At 36.8% G+C, this 14,611-nt stretch overlaps 1 protein-coding gene across 3 annotated transcripts in view; it reads right to left on the bottom strand.

The window, feature by feature from the left end:
- Window positions 1–14,611, bottom strand: part of TNFRSF11A (TNF receptor superfamily member 11a) — a 669,873-nt gene that overhangs the window by 376,988 nt on the left and 278,274 nt on the right. For all 3 annotated transcript variants that reach the window (XM_044065186.1, XM_044065185.1, XM_044065184.1), the window contains exon 2: window positions 3,983–4,067. In XM_044065186.1, coding sequence (XP_043921121.1) covers window positions 3,983–4,067 — 85 coding nt within the window. The remainder of the gene's footprint in view (window positions 1–3,982; window positions 4,068–14,611) is intronic.

Below are 14,611 nucleotides of genomic sequence, written 5' to 3'. Positions count from 1 at the left end.
GCTAATGGGGTGGAACCGGAGTAAGGTATGTGAACTGGCTTTGATTTATAACAAATTAGTTAGGTGATTGTATGTCCGATGTCAGCACTGCAATGTTCTACACACATTTCAGTACTATAAATACATTACTTTATTTGTTTGCTTGCCTCTTTGTTTCACTTTAATAACCAGGAGGGTTGGACTAGTTTCAAGATCCTTTTCAGCCATGACCCAGACACATTGGCAAAGGCAGACATGTTATACATACAGAAAGAAGTATCTCTCAGCAAACCTAAACAGTCTATCACTGATGCAGCATCAGTTCCAACACCAGTCCTGCTTTGACTGACCATGGGCCCAGTGGTAATGCTAAAATGGACTGTTTGAAAAGCCTCTGTCTGTTCTATGAAAATAAACTCTGTTTCACCATGCATACCTGTACTGCTCTGACAAGCTATGCCTATGTCCTCCTGTCTTCCACATTCCCCCCCACCTTCTCCATTGCATCTTTTCTACTGGCCTTCTATTGCCTCCTCCTTTGCTCTTTCTCACCGGACAAGATGCCCTTCTTCCATCTGTAATTGCCATATATTGCCTTGAAGCTCCACAATCTTTTGCAGACCCCATAACGTTCACCTCTCCATAAGTCCCTGAGACAAACATTGGCCCCACATCCTGAACACTTCACTCATTTCTCTGTTGCCCTTCTCGTGCAGCCTGCAGTGCTCATTTCATGCTGTCTCTTTTTTAGGTGCTTAGCCCCCCCACACACACACTTCTTCACTATTTATTTTTTATTTGCATAAATACAGTTTTTATCACCTAGACATTTTTACTTAAAGAATTATCCCTGACCCGATATGCAAATGACAGACATGTGACAAATAAATACTGTATAATTAGCAGTAGCAGACAAACACTTTATCTCTTAATTTTTTTTTGACAGTGCTTTATCCTGGAGCAATGAGAAATATGTACATGTAGTTCACTAGTCTAAATGCATCAAATTCATACCTCTTTATGACACAGAAAAGCAATTCACACTCAGTACAGTAAAGAGTCAATTATCCAAAACCAGTCTTCCAAAGTTTTTGGGTAGGAAAAATCACAAAGTCTGAATATGTAAACGTTATATACATTAGCTTGTCATGTGTTTTGAACTTGTAGCCTGCTTGTGTGTGAAGAATATTCTTTATTGTCCACTGGACTTGTTGAATGGTTGAAAAGTGTATTCCCTGAGTGCAGAAAAAACAAGACTTTAGACTTTTTTTATCCAGTTTAATGTACGTTTGATTATCTCAATAGTTTGATTATCTGAACTACCCTTAGACTCAATTAATTTGGATAATTGACTCTCTACTGTATGTTCAAGCAGCTGAACCACACACAAAACAATGTTGTTGTTGTTGTGTCTTTCGGCTTTTCCTGGTTAGGGGTCACCACAGCGCAACTCCAGTCTGCTAATGATTGGTAGTTGATTTTTACATGCCGAGTTATCAGCCCTGACGCACAACCTTCAACGAAGGTACGCCCATTCACGCATGTGTCCACGCAGAAGACGCTCTAGCTGAGAATCGAACTGGGCAGCGTCTTACTGTGAGGCAACAACGCTACAGCAGCACCACCACCGCTTTGCCTTAAATCTATCAGCTATTAGGAAATTACATTAAAAATGAATGAGACTGAAACAAATAATGTAAGCAGAAAAGTGATTTATAAGCAGCTCCCTGTTGTACAAATACACAGTTAAGTTTTTTTTTTGATTACATTAAGTCTTTTTGTCAAAAGTTAAAAAATAATGCTAAATGCTTAGTTCACTTAAAATGGTGCAAAACCTAATACAGTAGTCTTAAATAATATGCCTTATAATCAAAAAGAGCTGTAACACGGACAGAGCAGGCAAATGTGGTTCAGGAGCATAACTTGAGCTTTAGCATAGGTGCTGACTGTTCCTCCATTTAGCCCTGAAGGAAACAGCTGTAATTATACTGTAGCCGTAAAGCATTTAAACAAACACTCAAGTTTGCAATCTGACTGCTTAAGTGACATAATGACATTCGTTGTCTTATGAACTGCAGCAAGGAGTTTAACAAATCTTGCAACAGTTTCAAGCTCTTTCAATTCATAATATACACTAAATAGGATGTTTGATTCATTTTTAACATTTTTTTTATCAAGTTGAGTTGAGAACATCTTTGTTTTCTTATTTTACAATTCAGAAACTGTCGCACACCAATAGCTGAAAGAGTTATAACAGAATAAAAAGTTCTGAAACTGACAAGTTTCTAAATACGTAACTGATTTAGTAAAGTAAAAATTAAAGTAAGAGGTCTGAAATAATATGCCTTAATGTACTTCTAACTACCGTAAACCATCTACTGCTTCAAAGAACTTGTAACTACAGTTCATCTCTTAGCCAGGACGCATTCTGCGTGGTGCCTGTATACCCTCCCTGGGCCCATGTGAGTTTTCCCAACATAGGTGAACTGTCATTTCTCCAAACTGATTATAGGTATGCATGCATGCTGTATGAGAGTGAATGTGTATATTTTGCAATAGGCTATTGCCCCCCTTCAGGACTGGTTCCTCTACCTTTCACCAATTAAGTGATGGAGATGTAAAACCTCTATTTTCTGATGGAAGACTTATCTTATACTCCTAGTCCTACCTTTAGTCATATAGCTTATACACTTTAGTACTTCTATCTCCCTTTTCTCTTTGTGCCTGGTATAGTGAGGTAAGGACAGCAAGAAGACAGGTAAGAATGACATACACATGTCAGCAGTACTTGCATCTCCACCCGTCTACCATCTGTGCCAACTGTGGAGGTGCCAGTGGTACTACACTGACAATGGAGCTGCAGCTGGTACCTACCCTCCTACATCCAAAACAGCCTTTGCAAAATGAGCATGCTCAGATGATAGAGGGTGCTAATTTCACTCATGCCTTGAACAGACTCAAAAAGGTCAATAACTAAAAGGCACTATGAGCTATCTATGATGCCAGAAAATACTACATGGGAGATGTGCCTATGGTAGTATGGTTTTCTAACTGCTCTTTGAGTCTTGTTAGTTTATAACTAAATATCAGAAGGGGATGCAGTATGCAGTATATTTTTGCCTTAAAGTTGCTGATTTCTTGACAGAAGATGATTCTTAAACACATGAGCTGGCCTCATTGCCATTCACTTTCTCTAACTCTACACGGTTACATAAAATGGAGGAAAATAGACAGATGGACAAATGCATGCACATGTACAAGTACTGTGCTTGTCTTATTGCACATGCCCGTCGGGGTGTGTTGAGCAACTCTCATCCATTGTGAGAGACATCCCCAAGTAAGATTAATAGTCACACTGATTTTTAGGTTTAATAAAAGCTAATGTTCATGAACTATAAAAAAGGAAAACAATAAGCATAGTAAGGGTTTGATGTAAACTTCAGGACTTTAAATAGAACTGTTAACCCCCCTCCACCACTGTAAACACACTTGGCCAGGTGAAACAGTGAATGGTTCTGATGCCACATGGCACTGCTTGAAAAAGGAGATACATTACTGTACTGAGGGACAGAAGCACTATAGAACTTACCTAAATATGCAGCAAGCCCTTACACAGCTGCTTCTAGCCCAGGCTTATATAACTCTTTCCTTCACATGTCCTACACCTTTACCTTGTCCATACCCCTCATTCTACTTAGAATTGCTGGGTACAACCTCTTCAAAGGCTTCCTGTAGCCTAAATGGCAATGGAAATTTTCCTGTGAAATTCAGTAGCATACTTAGACAAGGAGAGTAGTTGGGGCACTTCCAATGAGGTATGGTAAGCTATAAGCAGGTTCTGCATTACAGTAACAGCCCATTACTCATTTAACTGTGACAGCCAATGAAACATGGTTTATATAATGCTCCACACTCTTAACGGCATACTTGGTGTTTCACATGGTCAGCCTATCTGCAGTGCTGCGGAAGAGACTGAGATAAAGAACTCTATATATTTAGTCACCTGGCTCGCACTTGGAACAGCACCTTCCTTCATGTTCATAATTATACTTGGCGTCACACTTGGTACCATCGTCAAGTGGTAGGCTCTGCAAAATATAAGGGTCATATTCCCTGGTCAGTAAAAGCCGTATATATATATTCAGTAATATATTTACAGTGTAGACAAAATAGCTGCAGAAAGCTTACAAACTCTAAATTTGTGACAGAAAAAAGTATTGTAAACAGAACATGAAATAAAGAACATTATAGTTGTCTTAATAAACTGTATTTACTGCTCAAGGGAAAGTAGACGTAAGGAAAAACAGTGGAAAATAGTAATGTAAGCAAAATGTAGTTAATATACATGAACATAAGCAGCTGTAGCTACGGAAAGCCTTGAATGCCTGCTGAGGCCTGACAGATTTCTGGCAAAACCATTTTTTTCAAATCATGCCCTAAAGAGATAACATTACTATCTCACAAACCATACATGCTGCAGGAAAACTTCAAACAGAATAGTTATTCTGGGAAAAAAAAAACGTAATTTTCACTGATATTGATTTCAGAGCTGATAAACATTAATCTTTCTTTCATTTTAAATAGCAGATGTTACATATTTTGCTCTCCTTGAGCAATCATGAAGTGGAACTTGGGTTGTGTTCAGGAATAAAACATAAGAAGGGATCAGGAGCGAACTGGTGCAGTGGTGGCAATATAGGAGCCATTGTAATAGAATGTGGTGGCGAAACATGAGCTGAATCATTGGACAAAACTAGCAGTTCCACAGTCAGTCTCTCTTCCCATCTTAACCAATGGTCACGAGCCTTGGGTAGTGATTGGGCTTCACTGTCCATTATGGAGTAAAAAGCTTGGCAAATAGGAGAACCTGGTGTATGGCTATTGCTACTTTGTGTTAGCAGGAATCAGGTGAAGTGGCCTGACAACTTTTCAGGATACCCCCGGGGCATCTCAGATGAAATTCCCCAGGCACAACCCACAGGGAATGGAAAGAGACTCTGCAGCAGACTAAGGACACTTTAGCGGGATTATGCCTTTCAGCTTCCCCAGAAAACCTGCATACCCTATAAGATGAGCTTCAGACTATTGGGAACTAGGAAGACCATGGTACCCTGGTAAGCTCACTACCATCTCAATCCTCACAAAGGCAAATGGTATAGAAAATAATGATAGAGATGATATTTTTTGCTGCGCTAAAAGAAACTATTTTTAAATAGTTATGCCTAATAGCTTTAGTTTCTAAACATACATCAGAAGCTAAGTCACTTAATCAAACTGCCAGCTTTCTGATTATGTCCTGCAATTTGCCTCTATACACTTTGTTTTAAATATGTTTACAGAAATACGGACAATTTGCTTTTGCTTTGTAACATTATTTGCTAACCACACTCAGTACATCTCATACCATACCAATTAGATGTCCAGTATCTGAATAAACTTTGTTCATCTTTATGTAGAGTCTCAAATGGCACCATGCCATGATGTCTCGCATCATTTTAACGATAATGCTGAAAATATGCACATTGCTAATATTCACAACTGCTGATATAATCAATCATTTTTAGCAAGACAATGATCAGAAAAAAGAGAGATGTATACATTAAAAGCAATGAGTGGCAAAAGCATGACTCAGAGGCAGGGTGCCCTCAAACTAAGTGCTCATAGCATGAAAAAGTTATTAGATAGTGATGCAGTGTTGCTGTTACGGCATCACCAAGGAACAGACTGTTGTAGACTCTTGTTTCTTTTTTTATGAAGGCCACATAAGAATTAATTATATCACTGAAACATGGAAATCTTAGTATGTGCTGTGTAAATACAAGACCCACAGTTCATGACAATACAGGCAGTTATTCATATGATAAAAGGCTGTTCTTGCTCCACTGACGTAGCTTACCTCAGGATACAGCTACAGCATGTCATTTGGATGTGGTTAGTCTTGAAGGGTATAAAGAATTAAGGCAAAATGCAGATAAGAATGAGAAGGGACAGAAGGTAGGTTATACATCACAAGCTTCCAAAACAGTCCATGTTTGCTTTTTGTTTTCTAACACAAGAGCTGTGAACCACCAAACTGTAGCAGCTACATACCAGGAAGAAATGTAATCATACCACGGTACAAAAGCTGGTCTATGGCTAGTATTAGGTTTGGGGTGGAATGCAGGAAGAATCTGACCTGTAATGTCAGTGTGCCTTAGTGTGTGTGTGTGTGTGTGTGTGTGTGTGTGTGGATACTAAGCTTGGAAGAAATAAGGTAAAGCAGGAGGTGTGGTACAGCTGAATCTAGAAATCAAACAGCAGGTTTGCCCAGTTGCCCAGTTAAACTACATTACAAACTGAACACAAAGAAAGCTATAAAATTTTCCAATCTGTGAGGTAGCATTATACATTGATTTAAAATATATCTAAAATCTTAAGGTATAAAGGCAGCATGCACACCCTCTTCATACAAACAGGTAAAACACACATGTGCATGCACACTCACTTGTGCCGCACACACACACACACACACACACACACACACACACACACACACACACAATCGCAGTAAGAAACCCTATGTTTAGATGCTTACAGATTTTCTATTTTCTTTCCATAACCTAAGAAAATGAAATAAAGTCAAGAAACTAGCACAAGCAAACATTAAATCCTAATGATTCATCCAGGTATATGTGCTATAATCTATTAAGAAAGTAACAAATCATTTCAGAATATTTTGCCACCATAAGTCCTTTTCCCAAAATATTAAACTAGCCAATAACTCTGAAATTTTATGTTCAGACTTTAGTCATAGTTAAAGTGTAGTATAAAGAAAATAAACCAGTGCCAGTGTGTATATTTTCCTTAGCTATAGGGTGATATATCAAGATAGTACATATTTGATACAGCAGAGCATTTCTCCAACGTCTAATATATGCTTACTGAATTGCCTACAGTAACTATGAAGTTGTGGTATTAAAAATGACTGGTGATAAGTGAGCTCCCCACATGCTCTTGAGATTGTGGTACCGCAGGCAGCAAGCTCCTGGACATTGAGAGGGACTTTTATAAAGGAAAATGGTGCCATCATCTTAGGGATCTTGTTAAGCTGCTCATTTTCATCTTACACAACCCATATCTATTCAGGCATTGCCTACTAAATATGAAAATATAAAAAATGCTCTATGGCATGTTCAGTGCTGCTTGAGGTTGGATGCGTTCCTTGGATGCTATATTCAAATACATGTGTAAACTGCTTAACAGAAGTACCAAACGTTGTTAATTCAATGAGATTTTTAGGAAAGATAAATGTAAAGGTGCTGTTCAATGATCATCAATAAAGGTTATGAACTGAGTAGTGGATGCAAAATATTTTGAAAGTGAAATTGTTTGTGAGTTGAACTCGCATCATAATGATCTTCAGTGTTTATCACCTAAAGAAACTAAAAAGGTGTTGAGACTGAATATTAGCAAGGTGGATGACAGCCTGGATATAATATGTACTGAGCTTTGGAAATAGTAACAAAATGGGTCTATATTATATCACTGAACACTTAAAGCGAACGATGAATAATCGACCCAATGTAAGCGAAAACTTACAATCTCGAAAGTTCAGAACAGCAATTTTTTTCCAAGGTAAAAAAAAAAAATCACCGTTCCAAAAAAAAAAACCATAAAATGGGGGGCTTTGCCCCCCACACCCCCCTACTTAAATATACCAACTTCGAGATCGCAAAGTAATGGAAGCGGGCAAGCAAATTCTTTCCCTGTGAAATAATTAGCTTAAAATCCGCTTTGCTATTTTGCCTTTTCGTTGTTTTAAGTTCGACCAAGATGCATTCGATAGAATGTGTCTTCGGTCACCTAATAGTAACCGTAAAAAATATGAATATCTATGAACCACAACATCTCACACACAGGGTGTTGTATGATAAAACTTGGTAGTTTAGCACTGAGGATTAAGGCCATCAGCTCTTAATGAGGTTTATCTTATATGTTGTGTTTTATTACCTCAGTTTCAAGTTTCCACTTGTGTGCTCCTTGGACATTTCTGAAAACGGGCAATTGTGCTGAGTTGGTTTATATGGTTAACAAATGAATAGCAGGAAATTAGAAATAAAGCCACATGCTTGGATAAAGCAGGAACTTTGCCTTCAGTATCATGTGTTAACATGCATCTAGGTGTGTTATCATATAGCAACCAACACCCTTCCATACCTTCATGCTCACACATCTGAGATAGGGAGGTGTGGGGGGTTGCCCCCCACATAGGAGATGCATGGGGCTTGCCTCTCTGCAAAAAAAAAGAAGTTTGAAGGAGAAGAGCACTCTGATATTCATTTTTTTTCCTGGGTTACTGACCTTTTTTTCTGGCTTGTTGGCACTCAGTATTTCGAGTCCCAACATTTCAATAGGGAGCCATAAAAGTCTGTGTTGTTGTAGGACTGCATAGTTTTGTGCTGTCATTTACTGAAATGATTATGAAGCCCAAACAAAATGTAGATGAGAACCTGTAAGCAGGAATGGGTAAACAGGTAATCAGCAAAACACATAATCACAAATTAATTCCTTTTCTTAGTCCTTTGTTCAAGAGTAACCACTGTGGTTTATGCTGCATACCTCTGTTATATATACACACCCACACATGCATACACACACACACAGTGGGCATACCTCTGTTATACATGCACACCCACACATGCATACGCACACAGTGGGCATACCTCTGTTATATATACACACCCATACATGCATACGCACACAGTGGGCATACCTCTGTTATATATACATACGCACACAGTGGGCATACCTCTGTTTTATATATATATATATATATATATATATATATATATATATATATATACACACACACACACACACACACACATGCATACGCACACAGTGGGCATACCTCTCTGTTATATACACACCCACACATGCATATGCACACAGTGGGCTAAGCAACAAAGTTTCTTTCTGCAATTACCTATCTCTTATATGTATGTCTCAAAGGCACCAAGTGTGCACTATACCTGTGCCTTTAAATATAAAAACATCAGATTGCCAAGTGAGATTTATAACAAAGAATCATAGTCTGTGATCTTTAGTTGTTTACTGGGCTGGCACTATAGCACAGCGGATAGAGTTGTTGCCTCACAGCAAAAGGTTCCCTGGTCCGATTCTCAGTTGGGCTGCCTTCTGTGTGGAGTCTGCATGTCTTCCCTGTGTTTGCCTAGGTTTCTTCTGGGTGCTCCGGTTTGCTCCCACATTGCAAAGACATGCAGTAGGTGGACTGGACACTCTAAATTGGCCATAGGTATTTGTGGTGTGGAAGAACTACTACGGCATGGATAACCACCTGGCAGTGTAACCCTTGACTCTAAATTTTTTTTTTTCAAACACGTTTATTGAACTATCACTTGTGATGTAGGCAAATTTATATAAAAGTAATCACACTATATTAACATAACAAACATTATACTTCACATATATTGCTATACATCATATAACCCAAGTAATATTACAGAAATTATTCAATTCCTGCCTTATTTTCTAAACAAGAAACACCTTTAGTAAACCATCACTAAATGATTGTCACTGTTGAAGTGGCAACCCTATTCCATGTGCAAAAATGGGAAAAGGGGGTTGTGGATGAATATTGGATGGATGGACTGGTAGCTGGACTAGCTCCAGGATCTTTTTCAACAATTCCCCAGGCTAAAGGCACAAGAATATAAAAAATGTAAAGGAATGCTGACAATAGACAGCAATAGGCAGATAATATATCTGCCTATCTATATATATATATATATATATATATATATATATATATATATATATATATATATATATATTTATATTTGTATAAATATATACATGGATATAATGTACAATAATTAAATCAATGTATAATTCATTCAATAAGTAATTATCAAAAATACAGAGATTAAAGCTGAAAACATTAGTCATATGAAGTTTAACACATTCTTCTTTTACCGTGGCCTCTCACTCTCTGTGTGCTTGTCACTGCAGGTGGTTGGGAGGTGTGCCTTTTTTTGACATCCTAGCATGCTTACTTCTTGTTTCTAGATAACCCAACAGTATCGGGGGTGCTAGTGGTGTTTTGCACCATTAAAATACCAATACTGTTTAATAGTGCACTGTACAGTTCACACTCTACAGTGAGATGGTAAAACAGACATGAGATTCTATTTATAAATCATGTGCCTGTCAGAAGCACTGCAGTCGATCTGAGCTCGACACATTCTACATCTAGTATGCAGGATGGAGTATGCAGGCCATCTCAGAATCCAGTTATCTGGCTTGAGGAAGGCCAACTGTGACAAACCTGGGAAACCTATGCTCTTTATGCATTGTACATTACATTCCTCGGCTTATTTATTTTTATTTTATTTATTTAATCCTTATTGATTGGGATAGTCCTACCAGGCCAATGTCCTCTTTCAGGGGACACTCAGGGTAGTAGTCTAAACTTCCCGCACCAAGGGTGAGTGGGCTACCTGTTGAGGCATTGTCAGTGTCAAATATTTCTTCCTACCAGCATAGTTTTGTAGACTTACTGTTAAGTGTATTTTGTTCGGATTTATGTTTTTATAGATTGTGCCGAATTTGACCATTTAACTGTCTGGTTCACTTATATAGACGGTATTAAAATAAGTAACAGATTGTAAGAATTGAATGAAATGTATGAAACTGTAAGAAAGTATGACAAAGCAGGAATGACTGGAATATACGTCTTTTTCTTTTAATTACCCAGAACTGTGCTGAATAACTCCCAGTCTCTCCTTCATGTGCCAAATCTTCCTGTACCTTTCAGAATAAAAGTCTGTGCTCAAGATCTGATGAAGGTGGTTTATTATGTAGTAGCAGTATAAAGTAAGGCAGAGTCGACAATATTCAAATCAAATCTTACCATTCTTTAATAACGGAGATAAGAGCGAATTATAATGTCCATAACTTCTGCACTCATTATATTATCCATAGTTTCTGTACTTACAATTGCTCCTTTCCTCCTGAATGTAAGAATTAATAGTAACTGGCATTCTTTTCCTGACTTCTGTAGACTGGACTGCGATGACTTTCTGTGTATCAGTCCAAACTAACTTCAGACACAAGCGTCAGTAAGTATCTGTACATTTTCAGGCCTATGCAAGGTCTATTTTACTAACTGTATTTGTGAAGGACTTATTCTGGCAATTGGAATCATTGTTTTAACAATTGTATTTGAAATTACTGAACTGAGATTTGCCTCTGTAATTACTTTATATATCTATCAATATAGTCTGCAAAGGATACTATAATGATTACTGAAGTCAATATAACAGCTATAAAATAATTTCTCTTTACTGTATCTGGTAAATAACCTTCAACTTTAATTTTGATAACTAAGGTTGTCACTTGAGCATTCATGGTCTGTTAAATTATCTGAAAAAAAAAAAAAAATCTTTTTGGATTGAATATTATTTATGATTTAATTACAACTCGGCAATTTTTTAACATCTTATAATTTGCATTAAATATTCAATGTAACAAGAGCCATATAAACTCTTGTTTTACACCTATATGCATCCATCCATTCACAAACCCTTTTTCCCATTTTTGCACATGGGGTCAGGGTGTCATTTACATATCTATTCTTTCAGATGACATTATTTAACTCTTTCAGTACTTCTTAATGCTGCAAGAGTTTATCATCACTGTCAAAAATTTTCTTAAAAATAGTAAGAACTGTAACAGCATAAAACTATCACTGTTTTATGGCATACAGGACTGTCTAATTCAGCTTGTTGAGCTGACCTTTAATCTGATTACTTGATTACATACGTCTGTGCTTCTGGTGTGCTCTAGTAAACTTCAATTTCTGCATGAAATGTGTAAAACCTTGAACTACTTATACATTCACATTTACTACCAGAACAGAACTGATCTGATTCTGGTGTTTGGTTTGTCAGTCCTTTACAAGTATGTGAAGTTCCTCACACAGAAAAATTACACTGCATTCTTTCCTAACATGTGATTTGAACCTGTGGCTTCAATGACGCAAAATACTTATGTGGCACTTTTCTCTTGCATGGGATCCCAACTTTTGAATGTACTGTCACTTTTAAAAATGTAGCATTGACTTTAAATTCTTCACTACTAGATTTTTGAACTCCCTCTTGTAAGGACAAATTTGCTCTGTGCATTACTGTCAACTGAATAACGTTATAGATAACTGATTCTAATTATGGAAGCAAGATCTACAGTTATCACTAAGTGTTCCTGATGTAAGATAACCGTAAAATGAAAGTTTCTGACTTAGCTCGAGATGTCATTAAACAAAAGAAAACTACAACTTTAATAAAACACTATTTTTACAAGTTAATAAAAACTGTATTTTTACTATACTTCACTACTGGAAAGAATTTTCTCCCAAATCCTGTTTTAACAGCACACCTCTTATGAACTGCAGTATCTCATAAACTGTGCATATTACTAAAAAATGTAAAATACAAAAGCTGTTCAGTAAATGAAGGGCCATGCACTGGTGGGGTTGGTCAGAAAACTGGATCTGGTGATAATTTTTGCCAACTTGTGAAAGAAAAGTTGTATTTTATTTGCCAATAATTACTATTGTTATAATCATAACAAGAAGTTATATTTCTGTATGTGTGCAAGACAGACCTGATATATCAGTGAGAAGTGTTCATTTGTTTCAGTGCTTTTCAGTGATGAATGAAGAGACTGGGTAGCACACTGCTGTTTTGTGATATTGCAGAATGTATGTCATATTGTATTTCAAAACAGTACAAAACCATGCATGTTAGATGCCAATTATGAGTGGCAAAACAGTGTGCCATAATGCTGTGTATAAGATGGCAATGTTTGTTTATTTGTAGTCCATACAACTTTTACAATATTAATGCAGATATGAAAACATAGCTAATATTCATAACTTATTTTCCAAACAAACATTTATACTTCTGGATGCCCTCACATTACCCACCAAGTTTCAATGTCATCTTTTAACTGAGCTGCTCCCAGCATGTATCATACTCAGTTTCAGCATAACTGATATAAACATGGAAAATATATTTTCCTAGTTTTTTGCAACATTCCTTAATGACTGCCCTGTATATCATACACTCACTGTCATACTGTGCATATACAGCAAATTATGTCAGCTTTTAGTTGGCAAATGGCTCCTTTACACACAACATACCGATCATGAGAGATTAGGCTAAATCCATATTACTATTATTATTAGTATTATTAATATTATTATTTTTATGGTGCACCTCAAGCAGTTTATACGTAGGTCTGTGTTTGTCTTAAAAGCGGGTTTACTGCCATTTTTTTCTAAAGCCACTGCTTGCACAGGCCCTCTGACATGATAGTATCACAGTTGATTTTTGTTTCATTAATGGAAACTGCTAAACTTTTCATGTTTTTCATAACATCTTATAAACAGACTTCATTGACTCAAGCCCTGCACATCTTATACTGATGTTTTCATTGAGTGCATGTTCTCATAACGTGTAGATGTTATCTTTCTTTCTAATCTATAACTTCCTGTTCATGAGATAGTAGGAACTTCTTGAGGTGCACTATAAAAATAATAATATTAATAATAATACTAATAATAATAGTAATATGGATTTAGCCTAATCTCTCATGATCGGTATGTTGTGTGTAAAGGAGCCATTTGCCAACTAAAAGCTGTACCTCAAATAGGTAAATATTTGCTGTGCATCTCTTACTCAAGTATGTAAACTTTCATTTGTTTTCTAATATCCAACATCATAGTAGCTCATACCATTTCTGATTTATTAATGCAGGTATAGGAAATATTTCATAATTTGCAACCTTTAGTAGCTCAAGCCCTATACATCCCACCATAAGGTTTTCACTATGGATACCTACCAAACCAAGTGAGCTTGCAGATGTTTGCTTTAAATTTTTCTAGCTGTGTTTTACTCAAGTATATTTAGCACCATTTCTTTCCTAACATATACCACTTACATTGGCCTCCCCAACATTAAAATACCACACTCAGTTTTTGATTTATTAATGCAAATATGGAAATATTGTGCATTTTTTCATAACCTTTTTCAAACAATATTCAGTGACTGGAGCTCTTTATATCCTTTGTTGATGCCTTCCCTGTGGAAGCCTAGTTTAACCTATCACCTTGCAGATGCCACCTTTCTTCATAAGGCATACCCTACTGTCCATGAGACACTAGTCTTAATATTAGCATAGCGTTAATATTAATAAAGTGTACCTCAAATGGTTAAATTTTTTTGCTGTGCTGGTTAAACTCAAGTGTGCTTAGTATTTTTTCTCTAATTCACACTGCTTTCATAGCTCCCCCTCCCACCATCATGACAGTAGATTTATTAAGGCAAATACAGAAATAGTTTCATATTTGTCATAACCTTTCGCAAATACTCTTCAGTAATTCAAGCCTTCCACAAAAAAAAAAAAAAAAAAAAGAAAAAACAGAGAAATACAGAATATAGTTATGTACTGCAGTTAGTAAAAACCTGTATGAGAGGGCCAGCACCACGTACACATTTTCATCAGCATAAACACCAGGTGCAGAAATAATGCAACTATTCTACCCATCACAGAGAGCAGCAATGGACTTTTC

Source organism: Protopterus annectens, chromosome 3.part0, assembly GCF_019279795.1.
Source record: "Protopterus annectens isolate FY-2018-M chromosome 3.part0, PAN1.0, whole genome shotgun sequence".
Classification (NCBI taxonomy): Eukaryota; Metazoa; Chordata; order Ceratodontiformes; family Protopteridae; genus Protopterus; species Protopterus annectens.
The sequence above is the reverse complement of the archived record's forward strand: the minus strand, read 5'-3'. Positions and strand labels throughout refer to the sequence as shown.